The 19,114-nt window shown below is 54.5% G+C and overlaps 1 protein-coding gene across 2 annotated transcripts; it reads left to right on the top strand.

Moving 5' to 3' along the window:
- Window positions 1-328: 328 nt before the first annotated feature.
- CTDSP2 (CTD small phosphatase 2) lies at window positions 329-18,880 on the top strand. Of its 2 annotated transcripts, XM_080935570.1 has the most exons (7): window positions 329-802; window positions 11,053-11,198; window positions 12,110-12,148; window positions 12,465-12,566; window positions 13,117-13,173; window positions 15,155-15,433; window positions 15,659-18,880. In XM_080935570.1, exons 1-7 carry the CDS (start codon window positions 739-741, stop codon window positions 15,782-15,784), a joined length of 813 nt encoding a protein of 270 aa, XP_080791696.1. In that variant the 5' UTR covers window positions 329-738; the 3' UTR covers window positions 15,785-18,880. The 2 variants fall into 2 exon arrangements, with proteins under 2 accessions (XP_080791696.1, XP_080791697.1); XM_080935571.1 differs by lacking the exons at window positions 329-802; window positions 11,053-11,198 and adding an exon at window positions 11,330-11,353.
- Window positions 18,881-19,114: the final 234 nt, after the last annotated feature.

The following is a 19,114-nucleotide window of genomic DNA, read 5'->3' as shown; positions in this document are numbered from 1 at the left end:
CGAGAAGACCAGGAGGCCGCAGCCCAGCAAGCGGGGAGTGGCCCGGAGGCGTGGCCGTGGCGACTGGAATGTTGTTGGGTCCTTGCACCGCATAGTAAGGAGGGGCCACGCCCCCTTTCTGCGAGAGGGCCAATCGGAGCGGCGGAGCGGTTTCAAGTCTCCCCCGCCAGCCTGCCCGCCCGCCACCCCACCCCCCTCGGGGATTCGCTTTTTCCGTAAGAAAATAGCAAACCTCTGCAAGGTCCGCAGCCCCTGCCGCTTGCCGGTGAAGGGTCCCGAGGCCTAGGACGCTGGCCCGGAGCGGGACGCGCCGGCAGGCGGTGGAGAGGCCGGTCCAAGATCTGGGAGGAGCGCGGGGGTGGGCGCTGCAGCCGCGGGTTGTTTATCTGGAGTACGGAGGGGAGGGGGGAGCCTGGAAACCGCCCCGTGTCCCATTTCCTCCTCTTGTTTTCGCTCCGGATTCTCCATGTTGGACCCAAACTGAGGAGCCCGGAGCTGCCACCGGGGGATCGGGGCTGGGGGCACCGGGGGATCCACCGCCTGGGCCGCCCGCCCTCTGTGCAGGCCGCCTCCCTTCCCGGCCTGGGGAGGAAACGCGAGGGGGGGATGTGAACAGCTGCGGGAGTCGGAGTCTCGGGAGCCGGAGCCCGACGGGCCCCCGCCCAGGCCCCCCAGCCCGCCTGCGCGTCCGCCCGCGCGTCCTCTCGCCCAGCCAGCCCGGGCCCGCGGGATTGTTAGATGGAACACGGCTCCATCATCACCCAGGCGCGGAGGGAAGACGCCCTGGTGCTCACTAAGCAAGGTAGGGGCGCAACTTCCCAAAACTTTGCGACGCCCCCGGGCGGGGAGGGGGCGGAGGGTCCTACGGGACCCCGGGTTCCGTCGGTCCTCGCGCACCCGTCGGCACGCGGACCCCAGTTGGGGGCTGAGCGAGGCCCGGGCTGCCAGCGCCCGGCGGGAGGGTGTCATCCGCGCAGCTGTCACCGGTCGGGCCACCCCTCCCCCCCGGGGGGCAGGCAGTGACTCCGGGGGCGCGCGTCGCGCCTGGCCACCGCGCCGCCCCAACCCGAGCGGCGGGGATGGAATGGTCACTCCTCCCCCCCCCCCTGCACACACCGCTGCGCGCCTGCCCCGGGGCCGCGGGGAGGGCGCGAGGGGTCCCGAGCTGGATCGCCGCCGGGACCGGAGTTCCCATGCAGGACCGGGATGCCCGGGCGTTCGGCCGTGGCGGCGCGGGGACTCCGGACGAAGTTCACCGGCCCGAGGCTGGGGTGGGGGAGGGGAGGGAAGGCCGCGGTCACCGCTGGGCGCGGGACTCTCGCGGTTCGGCTGAGCAAACAAGCCGGACCGGAGACCCGGCCGGAGCCCCTCCCTGCCCCGAGCGCTCCCCCGGGGCCGCCGCTGCACACACACAGCCGCGTTTGTTTAGCCCGGGAGCGGTGTCCCTGGTTACATAATTCGCTGGATGGCATCAGACCCAGCGTGTTTCTGAATCGCGCAGCGAAAAAGTGCGAGTTGTCTGTGGGCAGAGGCTCGCGACCCCCCTGCCTAATGGCGGGTCGGGTCGGATTGGAGCAGACAGGGGCGTTTGCAGGCCCTCTCTGGGGTGTGCTTGGGGAGCAGAGCGGAGGCCTCAGCCTCCCGCGGGGGCGGGGAGGAGATTGGGGCTGGGAAAATGGGATTGCTCGGCTTGATCACAGTGGGGTCCCCTGAAACTCTCCCCTATGTTCACCTGGCCTTAAGCATTGTGTTCAAGGTAGCTGGGAGAATTTTCGCCCAGAGTAAGTATTAGTGTTACCCTCCCCCCCTTTTTTTTCTAGAGAACTCCCAGGACTGTGGCCACTTGGCTCAGAGGCTGAGTGGCGAGCACGCTCTTGGAACTAGATCCCAAGCGTTTCTCTTCTATTCCAGCGGGGCATAAAAGGCCCGTGCCACAGTTGAGTAGACTGAGGCCTAGAGACTGGAAGGAGGCCAGCTGTGGGGCCTGGGTTTAGGTCCTCACCCCCTACTAATACTCAGAGCAGCGGGTCACTTTTTCCTGGGGTTCACTTCCCAGGGAATCTACCCAACTTGCCTAGCCTAGGGGCAGAGCAGCTGGGCTGGTGTCCCAGACTCTCTGGAATTCCTTGTCAGGATGGGGGAAGGGGAGCGGTGCGTGTTTCTTGGCCTTCTGAAGCAGCCTGCGCTGAGCAGAGCCGAAGCCTTGCCTGCCCCTCCTCCTTGCCAGGGTCGGTGTACCGACTGCATCACCGACCCAGCTCTGAGATCCGCGCAGCAAGCTCACCTCTCTGCAGGCCCCTCGGCAGTGCTGAGCGCTGCAAAGGGGGTGCCCGTGTTTGCCAGTTACTGCTCAGTTCCCTTTGCAGCCTCATTCCAGGTGAAGAAATCGGGATGGGGAGTGACAAGCCGGCCTCCTTCCCGCCCCTTCCCCCCTACAGGGTCTCCTAGTGTCGTCCTGAGGGTGGTGGGGCCACAGTGGCATAAGAAGAATCTGGACTGCTTTGGCTGCACTGAGCAAATCAGAGCTGAAGTTTCATCCAGCAGGCTGAGTGACAGGCCGTCGAGAGCAGAGCAGCTGGGTTCCTGACCGGGTCAGGTTGCTGGTGCTGGTTGCGTTTTCTTGGAGTTACATTTTTGTCTTACTTGTGTGTAGTTTGTCCTTCACACTTCTCCCTGGAGGAATCTGTTCTCCAGCCCGCGGTCTCTTGGCCTTTCTTACCCCCCCGCCCCCCCCCTTGTCCTTTGATTGCATTCCAGGGGAAGGCATGCTTGCTCCTGAGATGCTTGGTACCCAGCAACCAGGCCAGCTAGCTGACTCCGACGTCATTTACAAACAGAACCTGCATCCTAACACTCCTTTAGGAATTCCTGTCCCTCCCCCTCCCCATGTCCCACCCCCAACTCTAGTGTAACTTTGGAAGCACGGAAGAGGAGCCTGAAACAGTTTATTGATAAGTTGATTTCTGGAAAGAAACAGGTTGCCTCTAGTTTCATCCTTTTCTGGGCGAAGTTGTTTACCAATGTAAATTTTTCTTATTTTGACTATTTATCTTTTGCATTCTGTTCTGAGTGTTCAAGCTGCCTGGTGTGTTGATGATTCAAAGGTAATTACAGTCAGGAAAGTAGAACAAAGTTGCTGAAATCATTGATAACGAGAGCATCAAAATTAGATCATCTTTCCAGGCAGACAGAGAACTGGCTCCCAGGTACAGCAAGAAGCTGGTCCTGTGTATCACATCAAAAATAAAAGTATCCGTTTGGGAGGAATGGGTATTTATTGCGGCCTGGTGTAAGGGTATCACCCACTTACTGGGAGGCTGTGCCCAGCTCTGAGATTAGATGGGGAAATCAAAGGAAACAAGGCTGCCTTTGGCAGCCCAAAGTCAAGTATGGGCAGGGCTTCCAGTAACCTATCAGGACTTTGGGGGGGGACTCAGAAATGATCTGTTATGGAAAGATCCAGTGCGTACTCTTGACTAAGCTTTGGATTCCTCTTTTCACATCTGGAACTGGGTGGGGTCTTATGGCTGGCTACACTGAGGAATAATTCTCCCACATGCTGTCACTAAAAAAATACAGTGGCTTTGTTAGATTTATATTTTATGAGTATGGGTGTTTTGCTTCGATGTATGTCTGCACCACGTGGGTACCTAGCCCACAGTGGTCAGAAGAGGGCATCTGGGTCCCTGAAACTGGAGTCAGATGGTTGTGAGCCACCATGGGGTCTGGGAGCCTTTAACAGGAAAAGTTTTGAAAGGAGTTTTGTTGGTGGGTGGTAGGACCTTCCTAGGCCGGCCTGCACAGGTGGGGCTGACAGGCTCAGTCCTGCCCCCTCTGGATTTGTCCCCGTCCCAGTGGCCACTGAGACCAAGTAAGGCAGTCTTCTCCACACCGAGAGCCCTGGGTTAGGGCCTTTGCTCCACCACAGTCAGTGCAGAGCCTGAGGCTTGGCGGCTGACTTGGTGAGGTTTAAAGAAGCCATACTTGAGAGAGGTGAAAAGTCTGGGGACTGCAGGCATGGGGAGGCCCGTGTCCTTCCTCCCAGCCAGAGAAGGTAAAAAGTTAAACAGGGTGGCAGCTGGCTCTGGAGGGCTGTCCAGGGAGAGGACGTGTGAACATGTGGATTCTGCAAGTGCACATGTGTGCTTACTGACATACGTAGTCGTGCACAGCACCCCCTGGGCTTTGAGGAAGTGGAGGGTTACCTTGGGAAGTTTGAGCAGTTATGAGGGAACAGTTGTCAGGTGTTCGCTATTGTCGGTCCAGCAGCAAAATTAGTTGTTTCAGGCTCATTCCTAAATGCGCTTGGCTGGTGCTGAGTCCTCCTTCCCGCTGGACACTGTAAATACAGCCCAGTCGGACATGTGGATTTTACTAAGGACAGGTGCCCCTAGTCACCGAGTTGGTGTGGAAGGAGCTTGAGCCTGGGAAAGATGAGCAAGCCTTGCACAGCCTTCCTGCACACTGCCTGTGCCTGTGTGACAGGGGAGGCCTTAGACATTCCAGCCATTGCCTGGGCATCAGGGGGTAGGAGGAGCCTTATAGCCCTGGGCCTCAAGAAGTGTCTGAAGTCAGTTTGGTGTCTTGGCGATTGTGTAGGTGACAGTAATTGGCACTGTCTTCAGTAAGTCTATGGTCTCAGATTAGGTTCTTCTGGGTACTCTTAGGAGGAGGAGAGCAGGTGGCTTCGACAGCTTAGAGCTTTTCATCCTGTCTCAAGCTGAAGTGACTGAGAGGAAGGGGACGCATGTGGCTCTCACATGCTCCAAAAGCCTGAATGTGGATGAACGTTCCATGCAGGTGTGAGTGCACTGCTGGGGGCTAGAGGGGGAAGTGGACTTTGAAATGAAGCACTCGGGGTCAGAGACTAAGTTGTGTGAGTGCAGCGTCCAGCCTCTCCCGGGAGCCAGGCACTGGGACTCCACAGGCAGAGTGTGTGCTCTCTTTTGGTTAGCGTTTCTGCTGCTAGCCTTGAGCCTCTGAGTGAACCTGAGTGTGTGTGTGTGTGTGTGTGTTCCCCTCATCCTTGGTGCTGTGCTGTAATGAGACTAAGACCTTGAGCCCCTGCCTACTGCTCAGTGCTGGGTCACAGGGAGGCCTCCTTGTCAGCCTCTTAGAATCCTGACAGACTCGCATCCTGTTGAATTCACTCTAACACACTTGCACTGTTTTCCAGGGAACAAACATGGCTCCCACTCCAGTGAGAGAAGGGCTGTGTCACAGAGATCTGTGGGAAGGGACAAAGCATTACACTTCTGTTTGCACAGCAGGGGGAGGAGGAGGCCTCTCCTTGATGCTGAGAGCGAAGACAGCAAGCCCTGTCTCTTGTTTTATTTCTGTTTGGGGAGTAAAACAAGTGGCCTTAGCGAAGCAAACCAGAGTCAGCCCGACTGGTCCCAGATTATCATCGGATCTGGTAGAGAGAAAGGCTTCTGGGCTCCAGAGCAATCACCTTGTAATCCTGGGAGGGGTTGGTTAAAATGCTCAGCAAAGTCCACACATCAGAATCTCCCGGTGACACTTACAAGAGCACAGCCCCTCCCCCACCCGCACACCTGGGACCCACTGACTCAGAGACCGGCAGGTGGGCCGGCAGGTGGGCCGCGTGTGTTCCAATGCTCCCCGTGATTCTGACAGGTGTCCTGGGAGCAGAGCCAGGAAGCACAGCAAAGAAGCCAACCGCCTCTTCAGCCCAGCAGAAGATTCCCTCAGGGTCCAGAGTCACTTTCATTAGGCAGCCTGTGGCTCCTGCAGGGTGACCTGGAGTTTTCTGAGTGGATGGAGAGTGGTTGTTCTTGCCGGGGTCCACAGAACACTCATGGCCAAGGTGCTGTGACCAGTGCTTGTCTCAGCAGCCTGGGAGATATGAGTTCCCGCTTGACCTTGGGGGGCGACCTCACCCAGGTCCTGCCACTTCACTCCTGCACCCCAGGCCTGTCCAAGACCCAGAGCTGAGGAGCTGTGCTCATTGCCTGGTGGAGGAGCAGAGCAGACTTTCAGAGTTCCCAGTGCCTGACACCAAGGGCAGCTGTCACCAGGCCAGGACACTCTAAGATAGTCATTCTTTTACCACTTTACAGATGGAAAAACTGAGGACCCTGCCCCATTTGGTATTTTTGTCAAAGCCAGAATTATTTCTTTTTTTTTTTGCTGGTGGAGATCTGACCCAAAGCCCGTTTCCGGTCACCCAGCCCTTGGAGCCAGTGCGCCGTGGATAGACCCTCGTCAGCTGTCCCCTGCCCTGCCTGTGCCTCCTTGCCCTGAAGTCTTCTTGGTTCTCCATAAAGCCCAAGCATTTCAAAGGTTGGGACAGAGATCCCAAACCAGCCCTGAATCTCCATCAAGATGATTTCTCAGTCCTACTTGTCAGGTTTCCCTTAGCCCCCTCCGTGAGCCCGTTCAGCCCCTCTGCAGGAGGAGGGAGAGCTAACATGGCTGGCATCCGGTACCGGACAGTGTCACCCTGCTCTGGGCACTGCAGCAAGGTAGGATGCAGCCCTTAGCATTTCTCAGGTCAGCTCCTGCTGCTCCAGAAGCTGCTGTTCCCAGAGACCCCCACTGCACCTTTACATTTTTAATTACTCTTATTTTTAAATATTGAAGCTCCGTATATTTTCCCCAATAATTCAGCTAGAGGCCTCTTCTGAGATCAAGTTGCCTGAAAATCCTTGTTCTTAGACCCTGAGAGGGCTGTGAGGCCTGTGGTAGGGTAAGATTGGCCCATCCCTAAGTCCTCATGAGGATGAGGCAGGATTTTGAACTGAGGTGACTCATGTGGAGATGGTTGCCTCAAATACATACAAACAGAGCCTCTGCCCAACAAGGGGGGCGGAGTTGTCGGTGCGGGACTACCAGAGGCCTGAGCTGTACCCGTGTGAGCCAAATCCTGTGACGCAAACTGCTTTAAAAAACTCAGCCCATGCAGTTGGATTCACACGTCTACTTTTGCCCTACCTGCCTTGTTAACAGAAGAGAGCACATCGGAAGTTGGCCACTGTGGCTAGGGAGGCCCACCGTCCTCTGCTGCTCTGCCTGTGGGCTTGTCTAGGCATCTCCTACCCTCTTGTCTCTTTGCCCACTGACCTGCTGGTCCAAGGAGCCCTTCCATCAACCTGGCACTCCAGTGCCTGTCCGTGGCCAAGGCACAGATGCCTCTTGCTGACAACCTGGGAGGAGGACTCTCCACAGGGAGCCCCTATCAGATGTGTCTTGGCTGCAGGGCCCAGGCAGCTGGCCAGGAAGAGCCGGAAATGCTCCAAATACTCTCCTTCCTCCAATAGCAGAGGGGAGGGAGGCTGCTCAGAGGCCATTTTCTAGTGAGAGCTAGCCCTGCCCTTTGCTGAGGGGGATGTTAGGGGACTGAACCAGGAAACTATGTGTGTGTGAATGGTCTTACTACAGTCCCATAGTTCAAGGAGTTGTCTTCTGCTTGTCCGGCGCTGTGCGGATTTCCTGTGAGGAGTTCCTTCACCAGGATACATAACTGTTGTTGGCAACCGTGCTAACTAGACCTGACCTTCAGAAGGTTAGAAGTAGTGTCGTCCTGGTAAGGCCAGGCTTCATCTGTTGTGTGCAGGCGTAGGCTTTCACAGGCGCAGGCTGCCTGTGCTGCGCAGGGGTGCATGGGGAGGGTAGTGTTTGCATCGCTGCCGTTTGTCATACCCAGAGCTCAGAGTGGGAATGACCGGTTGGTGGGTGGGGAGTACTTCCAGACTCACACCCTCATCTGACCTTGACCTTCAACCACTGTGTGAGGCCGTGATGGTCCCCTGGTTCCCTGTTGCTCTTCTGTAGTGAGAGCCATGCTGTCCTCAGTAGTGATCCATGTTGAGGCCTAATGAGCTGTCGGCAGTTAGTGCAGCTTTTAGTCTTAGAGGCCACCCTGGACCTCACTCGCTCATTTTGTTGGTCCTGAGTGAGGTCTTGCTGTTAACCCAAGTTTTGGATAAGGAAACTAAGGCTTCATGGTTGAATCCAGCAGAGCCTGGATTCCAGCCCAGACAGCAGCAAGTGGAGGGATACCTCACTGGCTGCCTCTATCCAGAATGCCCAGCGGCGAGGGGAGGGGCAACAGGACAGGAGGTGCCTTCCTTCTACTTAGAGCTGGCTCCCCTTGTCTACCGGCCTGTTGGACATGGAGAGGTTTGGTGCAAGGAGAGCAGGTGCTTCTCAGCAGACAGGGAAGGACTTGGCTACTCTGGAAAGGGGGGTGGGGGCGGGGATGCACTGTGCCTGCCCAGTGTTCCCCCTCCTGCCTGGATGTGGCGCCCAGCATTGACTGAAAGGAACCATTCATCCAAAGGCTTCTGATACAAACTTTTGGAGTTTTGGGGGGCGGGTGGATAAAACTGTGTCTCAGCCTTGTGTCCTGCCTTCTGACCTGCCCAAGAATATGGTGGAGCCTGTCAGGTTAGGCTCCACTCCGATCCTTCACTGGCTCATCTCGGAGGGGAGTAGGACAAACGTTTCCCAGAAGAGACCAGTGTAGAGCTGTCGACATTGTTGGGGAGTGTCCACAGCCTTTGCTCTGGGTTCAAATTCTCACTCTGTTCTCTTACCACTGCATGACCCCAGCAGGCTGACGAACCCATCTGCCTCCGCTTCGTCCCCTCCTGTGGATGGGGGCAGGACCTACTGAGTCAGTGAGGCTGACGGACGGCACGGCGCTGCCATGGCCTGTCCAGCACGGGCCTGTAAGCGTGGCTGTGGCCCTTCCCTCACATGGGGGCTATGGCATGAGAAGGGCAGCTTCTCCAGGACCTAGCTCTACAGGATTGGCAGGCCAGAGAGGCCCCACAGTAGTCAGTTGATGAAATTGTTGGCCCTGCAGGGAAGCAGTCATGTTGGGGAAGCTAAATTAGCCCTGGTGCCCCTCAGGAGTAGTGTTTGAAAAGTAAGAAAAGCAGCCTGCAGCAGAAAGGTTGCTGGGAGGTGGGGCCTGGAAGGGGCAGCTTTTGGTCCTGTGTGTGGGATGTTTCTGTCAGGAGCCTGCACTCAAGGCCAGGGCGGTTTTGATCTCCTCAGATAGAGGCTTTGGTCACACTGTGCCTTGGAGAAGACCCTCACCCCTACGGAGTTCAAGGCCCCCTGCATAGGCCTAGGAACTTGTGCCTGTTAGGCCTCCAGTGGACACAGGCAGGACTGTCCCTGGCCCCAGCTTCAGGATTCCTTTTCCTCAGAGCTTACAGCCTCCAGTTGTGGTTTGTGCAAGAAGAAAGTATAAACTGAAGGGAAAGCATCTGACCTGAACCCCTGAACAGAGTTTAGTGTGGGCCAGCGGTGGGGTGGGAGTAGCCCCTCTCTCTGGTTTTGCAGAAATAATTAGGAGTCTGAGGGCTCTTTTCTAAGGAACAGACAGCTTATCCACCAACACTGAGCTTTGAGAGACTTTGGCAGATTTCTTCAGCAAAAACTTCACAAATGCCCAAAGAAATCTTGTTTCTTCTCATGTGGCCAAGACATTTGAAGTGACACCATGGGGCCAGCAAGATGGTTCCATGGTAAAAATTCTTGCTGTTCTGTGGTCCTAGCAACCAGACTGTGAACCTCGAAATTCACATACAGGAGAGAATTCACATCAAAATTTGCCCTTTAACTTCACATTTAAAAAAAAAGTGATGTCCAGATTTTCAAACAGTTTCCTGGAAAGGCTCCGTTAACTTTTGGAGAGGTTCCTAGTATGCATACCAAAATTCAGTGTAACCCCAAGCCTAACCCAAGAGGGGGAAGAAGTCACCCACTAGAAAGGCCGTGACTGTCCCAGTGAGAGCACTGACTGTGGTGTTGGCTGCTCTGTAGGGCCTTTTCTCCACCCTGATCTGGGGACTGGTTTTTCTCTCTTCCTCGGGTCAGTGGGTGTGGTTCCGCCATCATCTCCTCCAATAAAGGACCTCCCTCTGCAGCAGACGGAGCAAGAGTTGCCAATGGGTGGCTCCCCTACCGCGTGGGGGGAAGCCCTCGGGGTCTGGGGTCATTCTGCTTTTCCCTCACGTGGCACTTACCTGCCTGCACAGTAGTTTAAAGTGGACCAGCCTTTTCTCAAGTAGCTCTGGGACAGGCAGACCTCCAGAAGAGACCATTCCATAACTGGGTGTACAGCGCCATCTCCTGGCCACATTGCCCCTCGCAGCAATCTGCAGCTCATTGCTGCTGGGTCCAGTAATGCCCTTTGCTTTCTATCAGTCCAACCTTTCTGGGGCTGCCTTGCTGAGCTTCCTGTTAAATTGGCTTTGTGTGTCCAAAGCCCAGATAACCAAGGCAGGGAGAGCAGCTGCAGTCTGGAAACAGGCTTCAGCCTCAGACTGGAAGCTGTACTATGTCATGACCTAGAGTCTTAATTCAGCTCTTTTCCAACCAGCATGGACTGGAGAGGAGGGTGGTTGGGTTAGCGGTGAAGTGTTAAGGAAAATGGCAAGACTGAAGAGGAAACATGGATTCAGACGTAGGCACCTAATTGGAGCTGAGGTTTGGGGTTTCTTTCTCTTTTTAGTTCAGCGTGCTCACACCTGTCTGTACACGTGAAGACAGCTTGTAGGAATCGGTTCCACCATGTGGGATGGACCTTGGGTGGTCAAGCTTGGTGGTGAGCTTCTTTATCCACAGCCATCTCAAACCATTTTGGGGAACTTCTGAAAGTTTAAGTAACTTGGACTCGGTTCTGCTGCTAATCCAGGGTCTAGGGCAGCTGACGTTGGTACGGATCATGTGTCTACTGACTTCAGGGGACGGAAGGCCTCACAAGCTCATCTTGATGGCACTGTGCAGGTGCTGGGTCACAGAACACCCAGCCTACCTTGGGATCCCCGTGAGGCCTGCCATAGTATGAAGAATAAAACCTGTGCATCTCAGGTCTACCCAAGCCTGAGGGGGGATTACTACAGTTTCCTCATTCAAGGGACACACATACACACAGGCACGCACACACACCCCATTGTCAGTGTGTACTGTACCCCTGCAGAACCTAGACTTGAGAGCATGCGGACATGTGGAGCTGCTGAGACCGATGATGTCCCTGTAGCTGATGTGTCTGTTTGTCCTTCCTTCTTTCTCTAGGCCTAGTCTCCAAGTCCTCGCCTAAGAAGCCCCGTGGCCGCAGTATCTTCAAGGCCCTCCTGTGCTGTTTTCACACACAGCATGTTGGCCAGTCAAGCTCTTCCACCGAACGCACACACAAGGAGGAGGCCAACACCATTGCCAAGGTAGCAGGATGGGTGCTCACTGTGGCCTGCGCTGGTGTCGGAAACCCTGGCCCATAGGCCCTTAACTCTCTTCGCTTTGTCTCCTTGGTACTTCTCACCTGTGGGATGGCTGTCTGCAGATTCCACCCTGGAAAGGTGCCTTGCAGATGTGCAAGGTGAACCTCGGGTTCATTGTTGACAGTGTTGGGGTTGGAACTCAAATATCTGGCTGTGAAGCCTGTGTTTGAATGCCTCATGTCCAGAACTGCCTTCTGAGCCAGTTTCCTTGTAGAAGCCAAGGCATTAAAACCACCATGCTCTGAGTGACCCAGATAGCACCCAGCACTTAGCAGGCAGCTGGATCCCCGTTGAGTTCAAGGCCACCCTGGTCTACACAGCAAGTGTAAAGCCAGCCAGAGCTATGTAGTGAGACCCTGTTTCAAAACAAACAAAAAGACCACACTAACAGTTTGCCACTGGGCTACTGCGAGCCACTTGTAAGACTCTTTGCAAAATCAAAACCAGACATTACCAAGCAGAAACGCTAGCCCATGTTTGAAAGAAACATGCTCAGATGACAATCTCGGGTTTTGTAAGTTCTAGAATTTTAATATTTTTCAAGATTTGTTAGGAACACTCAGTCCTTTTTACAACATGTTTAGTGTTGTCTGTTGCCCTTCATATTCGTGGGCACTCCTAGTGTTTTACGCTGGTGTGCTCCAGGGGCCTGGGAGGAGACAGACTAAGCAAGAGGCTAACCCTGCAGAGAAGAGCTCAAACCTGAGGGCCTGTGCTCATGGTGTGGAGAGGAGCTGCCCCTCCTTCCCAGCTCCTGAGGAAGGGCACTTTTGTCTGTGGGTCCTCAGAGGGCACGTGCGGTGTTTTGATTAGGGCAGATGTAGTTGTTAATTAGCACTTTTTGTCTCCCACAGTCGGATCTGCTCCAGTGTCTCCAGTACCAGTTTTATCAGGTATGTTAGTCCGGCTGGCCCCGTAGGCCCTGACTAGCCTGGCAGGCAGGACAGTTAACTTTCCTGTCCTAAGCACCTCCCTGGGGCCTCTGTGAAGCTGTGGGGACAGGCATATGCCTTGTCCCCTTCTCTGCTACTCTATACCATCCCAGAATGACATGAAATGTTCCTTAGACCCTCTGCCTCTGTCCTGTAAGCAGGACCTTCCTGAGTTGATGACTGCCTGCAGACAGCCTGCTCCTTCCTAGCGTTGGGCTGAGGGACGGTTGGATTGCCTCTTGTTGGGCACAGCTCAGCAGCCCGGCTCTGCTTTCAGATCCCTGGGACCTGCCTGCTCCCAGAGGTGACAGAGCAAGATCAAGGAAGGATCTGCGTGGTCATTGACCTGGACGAGACCCTTGTGCATAGTTCCTTTAAGGTAAGTCAGCGTGGCACCCTTCTCTAGGGCCTGTGCAGGCCGCATGACAAGGTTGGAAAGGTGAACACAGAGAGGACAGAGGGCCAGGTCACCCTGTAGTCACACACACACCCCTACCACCACCACAGATAAATGCTCTGTCTTCACTTACCCTGGAAAAAGCAGCTAAGTCCGCTTCAGCACCTCTGGTCTTGCTGACTACTGTGTTTGTTAATTCAAGAAAGCCTTAAGTTGGGTGCAGAGGCAAGGAAACACAAGTTCCAGAATAACCTGAGTTGCACAGGAAGAGCCGGTCTTGAAAAGCTAGGCATGCATGCCTGCGTGTCCAAAGCTCTGGAAACATGAATTAAAGGCCAGCCCAGATTGTGTAGCAAGACCTTATCTCAAAAGCCCTGAAACTTACCTCAGGTAGAATTTGGCAGATAGGACGGATGGTGATGAAGGAGAAGGGAAAACCTGAAGAGATGTGCTAGCTAAGAACTGCTTACCGGGCTGTCTCCAGGGGATAGGAGTTTCCTGTCTACTGACATTGTCCACTTCTGCCTTCTAGCCGATCAACAATGCTGACTTCATAGTGCCTGTAGAGATTGAGGGGACCACGCACCAGGTGAGCTGTCTGCCAACCCACGCCAAGCCTCTAAGGGAAATCACTTCAGACCTACTTATTATCAGCCTCTTTACAATTTTGTTGGTTTGGTTCCAGAGCATCCATGTCTCCCTCTAGGTGACACTCTCTTTTCTCTGTGTGCAGACTGTTTGTAAGAACTGTTGCCTTAAGAGTCATTTTATATATGAGCACACCGTAGCTGTTTTCAGACACCAGAAGAGGGCATCAGATCCCATCACAGATGGTTGTGAGCCACCATGTGGTTGCTGGGAATTGAACTCAGGACCTCTGGAAGAGTGGTCCTTAACCACTGAGCCATCTCTCCAGTCCAGGGTCTCTCTAGTTCTGGCTGACTTGGAACTCTCAGAGAGCTACCTGCCATTGCCTCCGGATGCTGGAATTGAAAGCGAGCACCGTTGTGTGTGCAGCCTGTTGACGTTTCATATGATAGTCCAGCCATCACTTTGGCTTTTTAAAAGTGTGCATTGGTGTTTTGCCTGCGTGTGTGTCTGAGGGTGTCAGATCCCCTGGAACTGGAGTTAAAGTTGTGAGTTGCCAGTAGGTGCTGGGAATTGAACCTGGGTCTTCTGGAAGAGCATCATGTGCTCTCCAGCCCAGACAGTCATTTCCTAGACACCATCCTTACCAAGTAGACAGGACGGGCTCTGCTTTGTATAAGGGACTGTTGGGATTTGCTCCATTTTCTTATTCCTTGGTAGTGGTGTTTTGCCTGGAGAGTTCCCTGTGCCCTTTGGTGAAGAGCTACTGAATTGTGTCTTCCCTGGCCTAAGGCCCTCCTGTGACACCCTTTCTCACCTCCTGTCCTTTGAGGTTTTTTACACTGGGTTCTGTAAGTGCTGTATACACATCTATCCAAGTGGAAGAGACCAGGCTCCGGCGGCACACACTTTGCTGCCTGGGTTGAATAAGGACTGCATGGCATTGGTGAAAGACCACATGCCCAGAGGCATGCTGGTGGGCCTGAGGGGCAGGCAGACACCCCAGCAGGCATGGCACCTGTTCTCAAAGACTTGGAAAGTTCAGCTCTAGACTTGGAGGTTTGTCATCACAGCCCCTCCCCCTTTGCAGGCTTCTATACCTGAGCCACCATCCCCTGCAGACTACTTGAAGAAATAGAACGTGGGGGGGGCCTGACATAAGCAGATGTGTTCAATTAAATTAACAGTCCTGGTTAATAAAGCTGCCTGAATTAGAGGGCTGCCTGCCATGGATCTGAGAAGAGACTGGGAGGGGAGCCATGCTGGTGAGGAGCTGCTGAGGAAGGAACTTGTCCGTGAGGCTGGTGGAATGGCAGACTGAGAGAGCAGTCTGTGGCCTCGGGTTTCTGCTGCCAGACTGGAAAGGGTCTGGAATGGGTCTGCTCAGATGGGGCCGAATCTAGGCCAGGACCCTGTGCTGCTCTGAGGAACAGGGCCAGAGGAGGAGAAGGGACACTTGTGCAAGCTGAAGTGAGAAAGAAGTAGCAGATCATAGATGGGTGGCGAGTTAGTTGAAGAACCTTTAAGTGTGAGCAGGTCCTCAAAAGTGATATTCTCAGAGACCCTGTGAGGGCATGTGGCTGAGGAAGTTTGGGGTTCCTGCCGTATGGGGACCTACCTAGGCTGTCCTGCTAGAATCCGGTACAGAAAATGACTATGGAGGCTGTGGCCGGATTCAAGTAATCCAGGATAGGCTGTTTCCATCCGTGAGGCCTATTCTTGATTACTTGTTTCTGGAGGCAGCTGATGGTCCACCCCCCGATGAAGATGGCTCCGGGGACACAGTGTGCTTCCTTCCTGGCTGGTTAGGATTGGGCCTGTTGAGCCAGCCGAAGCCTGGGAACCTGGTGGAGCTGTCCATGGTGGGGAGAGGTCCCAGGGACCCTAGACATCTAGGACTGCTTGCTTTTCTGTCATTGGGCAGGGGCAGTGCTATGTCCTTGGCCTCATGGCGTTCCTCCAGCAATCCACTGTTTCCCCAGGTATATGTGCTCAAGAGGCCTTACGTCGATGAGTTCCTGAGACGAATGGGGGAGCTCTTTGAATGTGTTCTCTTCACTGCCAGCTTGGCCAAGTATGCTGACCCTGTGACAGATCTCCTGGACCGCTGTGGGGTGTTCCGGGCCCGCCTATTCCGGGAGTCTTGTGTGTTCCACCAGGGCTGCTATGTCAAGGACCTCAGCCGCTTGGGAAGGGACCTGAGGAAAACTGTCATTCTGGACAACTCCCCTGCATCTTACATCTTCCACCCAGAAAATGCAGTGAGTGCCACAGATCAGGCATCAGGGACTGGGGGGGCTGCAGGCTGGGACTGGGGGGGCTGCAGGCTGGGACTGGGGGGGGGCTGCAGGCTGGGACTGGGGGGGCTGCAGGCTGGGACTGGGGGCTGTATCAGAGGATTCCACTGCCCCTGTGTGGCCCAGCAGCCTCCAGTGGCAGGGAAAAGGAAAGGAAAAGTCAGATAATGTCACCTTTACCTGCCCCAGGTGCCTGTACAGTCCTGGTTTGATGACATGGCAGATACAGAATTGCTGAACCTGATCCCAGTCTTTGAGGAGCTGAGTGGAGCGGATGATGTCTACACCAGCCTTGGGCAGCTGCGGGCCCCTTAGCCTTCCTGCTCCAAGAAATGGCCATCCCAACAGGGGATTTGCTACACTGTGCCTTTGTGATCAACCTGACTGACGGGTCTGCAAGTAGCCAGGGCATGCTAGACAAAAGCTGTAGGGCAGGTCACATACAGAGCAGGAAATCAGACCAAGACCCAGAGCTCTCTGACCCTGTGGTTCCCAGGTGTGGGTGAGTGTGTGTGCATGTGCCCATCTGGTGCCCCAGCCCAGGCCCTTTGTCTCCTTTCCTGCTGTCCTGAGCTCTGTAGCCATGAGAACTATTGTAGGCTCCTTGCCAACCGTGGCCTTTCCTCAGCATCACACAGCCTGTGCCAAGGAGGAAGGAGAGGCCAGAGGCTGCCTTCGGATGCCCAGGCACACGCCTTTCAGAAAACAAACCTAGCCAGCAGCTGCAGACATGTTTGGAGATAAGAGCACATTTGCAGACCCACCAGGTCCTGTGTTCTGTGGGCTGCGCCTGACTCGGCAGAGCTGCCTGCCTGCCTGCCTGTCTGCCTGCCATGGGCACTTCAGGGCCCCAGGCCCCAGCACCAGGCCTTCTTACTCCCAAGCCATAGTCTTACTCCCATGGGAAAGAAGGTCGTCTCTCTGTCCTGGAAGAGGACAGATCACTGATTTCTTTTTAACTCTTAAAATTCTCTTTCTAAACATGGAGTGGTTTGTATCTGGTCAAGCTGTGGTCCTGGGCCTGAAATGCGTGTGAGAAGTGCTGGGTGCAGGAAACATTCAAATGTTCAATGCAAGATGTCTGTCTCCTTGCTTGTAGATCCCAAAAGTGCTCTTCAGGGATTCTGTGCTAGTTGATGCAAGGACATTGGCTCCAAAGGCTGGGGGGGGGGGGGGGGCTCTTCCTTTGTGTCTTCCCCAGTGTCCTGACCTGGCTGTCTTTCTTCCTCCCCGGGGCCTTGGGAGAACGACTTTCCCAGGTTGTAGGTGTTGCTGTTACTTGATTTGCCAAATGCCTCCTGCTTCTGGTGATGGAACTGAGCGTTCGTTCTCACAGCCCTGCACTCTGGGCCTCCAAGCTCTCAGTTTAAATGCTTTAAAAGTGAGTCACAGTGGAAGTTTCTTTAGAGCAGAAACTATTGAGAAATGTCATTGTTATTGGGAACACAAGGGGCCCCCACCTCAGCATCACTGCCTTAACTGAGTCCTGGCCAGGGTTAGGTAGGATTGTCCCTCCTTCTGAGGTGGGGGACAGTTTCTACCCCATCTCTGCTTCTCCTGGAGGTGGCTCAGCACATGTGAGTTGATTTCAGGTGTGGTCGCCTCCACTCAGGAGTCACAATATTTTCTAGTTTCCACACCCTAGGTCCTGCCTCAGTGCAAAGGCCTGGTGGTGGAGCTTGTTCTGAGTGGGGCCTACCATCCTCTTCCCACATTATGAAGACTTCTTCCTTGGCCCGAGGCTGTGGAGCCTTGTCTTTCACTTCTGTGACAAAGAAGTCATTTCCCCAGCATCATTTGCAGGTGTCTGTGAGGTCTTTCCAAGGCGAGGTGAGGGCTCCAGGTGCTAGCCAGAAACATGGGAGCTTCAGGTCCAGGCCCCGGTCTTACTGCAGGAGGTGTCTTCTCAGAGTTACTCTGAGAGCTAGTCCTGACTAAGCAGTAAGAGCCCCAGAGGGGATTAAAGGTCCCTTTCTGGCTTCTTGGTTCTCCATGCTTAACCTGTGACCAAAGCCCAGTGAGGCTTCGTGGGAGCCCCTGCGGCCTCTCCATGAAACCCCAGCTCTCTAGGCCTGTCTGCCATCAGAATCCCTCTTGTCACCTGCGTCAGTCTGCTACAGAGATGCCACACCAGCTCCTCTTCCCAAACCTAAACGTCCACCGTGGACCCTGTGCTAGTTCTGTGGTGTAGGAGCAAGTGATGCTAGGGAGGAGAGCAGGGCAAGGTTGAGAGGAGCCAGCTCCTCCTCCAGTCTGCCACCACACTGCCACCAGCCACCCCAGTGCAGACTAGTCTTCAGAAGTCAGATCACGGGCCAGGTGTCCAAATCCACGCAAAGCCATGCCAGGAATCTGCCCTGCCAGGTTCAGCTCTTCAAGGTGCCTCTTCAGGGACACAGTGTGTGTCTGATTGGGCTTCAGATCAAAAGCCTGATGTTCGTGTCCCTCTTATAGGGGGAGCTTTGGACACAGGACCAGTTTGATAAAGGGCCAGGTGACAGTGTCCACTCTGCACATTGTAGAGGAGGCACTGTAGGCCTATGGGTCCCTAATTAAAGAAGTTGAATGAATTTGCCTTCATTTAACCAGGGACCTGTCTCACTCCCTCCTGCCTCCCAAAGATTTTGTGTAGTTGTTTAACCCCCTCTGTTAACAGTGGCTCGGAAAAGCTTTGTACTAAAGCATGGGACCCTCACAGCAGCCATTCCCGGGGAAATGGGTCTCAGGCAAGTCCATGCCCTGCCCTGTTCAGAGGCCTCTTGGCAGTGCGGCCCATTTGTGCTGTCTACATCCAGTGTATCAGCCTGGCTAAGTATGAGAACGGTAAGCCGTTGCCATTTTGGACTACTTAACCATGGCTACTCTTAAGTTCCCTTTTTAAAGTAGCTTAGCTCTCCCTCTTCCCACCCCTAGACGGGGTTTCATGATTTCTAAACAGGGGCTTGAACTCACATTTAGCCAAGAATTATCTTGAATTGATCTGCCTCCACCTGAGTGCCGGGGTCACAGGTGTGATCACCTTGTTGGTTTATGACGTGCTGGGAGCAACACCCAGCGCACACTCCCAGCCCCTCTTTCTAGAAAACATTAAATACTCTTCAGGGGAGGAGAGGTCACAGGTCTGGCCAGCTGCCCCATCCTTTAGTGCAGGGTCAGCTCCCAGAATTCTGCTCCATAAGCAGGTGATTCTTGCCTGTAATTACCCAGATCTGCCCATTTCCAAGATGCCATTTTGAGGGGAGGGGTCTGCTTCCCACTGTGACGGGGCTATGGGATCCGAGACCACCTTGCTTCATGATTTGATACATTTGTTTTACTCAAAAACTTGAACTGTAGGATGCCATTAAGAGTCTGTTTATATTTTTGGAATATTTGTATTACAGTTGTTAATAAAGGCTGGTTTAAAACCTGTGCAGAAGAGGGAGCTGCCTTCCTTCCCTGCCACTCGTGCCGTGGATGCTGGTCTTCCTGTGTGACCTCTGGTCATGAAACTGTAGCACCCAGCAGAACACACTGGGTTTCTGATAAAGCTCACAGAGGTTGGACTACATTAGCTCCTCTCTGGCCCCAGGTTGGAACCAACTCCCTCTCCCCTGGGTACTTAGCAAGCATGTACTAGCCACTATTGACTGCTGGCTGTAGACT

This window comes from Micromys minutus, assembly GCF_963924665.1.
Source record: "Micromys minutus genome assembly, chromosome: 22".
NCBI lineage: Eukaryota > Metazoa > Chordata > Mammalia > Rodentia > Muridae > Micromys > Micromys minutus.
The sequence above is the reverse complement of the archived record's forward strand: the minus strand, read 5'-3'. Positions and strand labels throughout refer to the sequence as shown.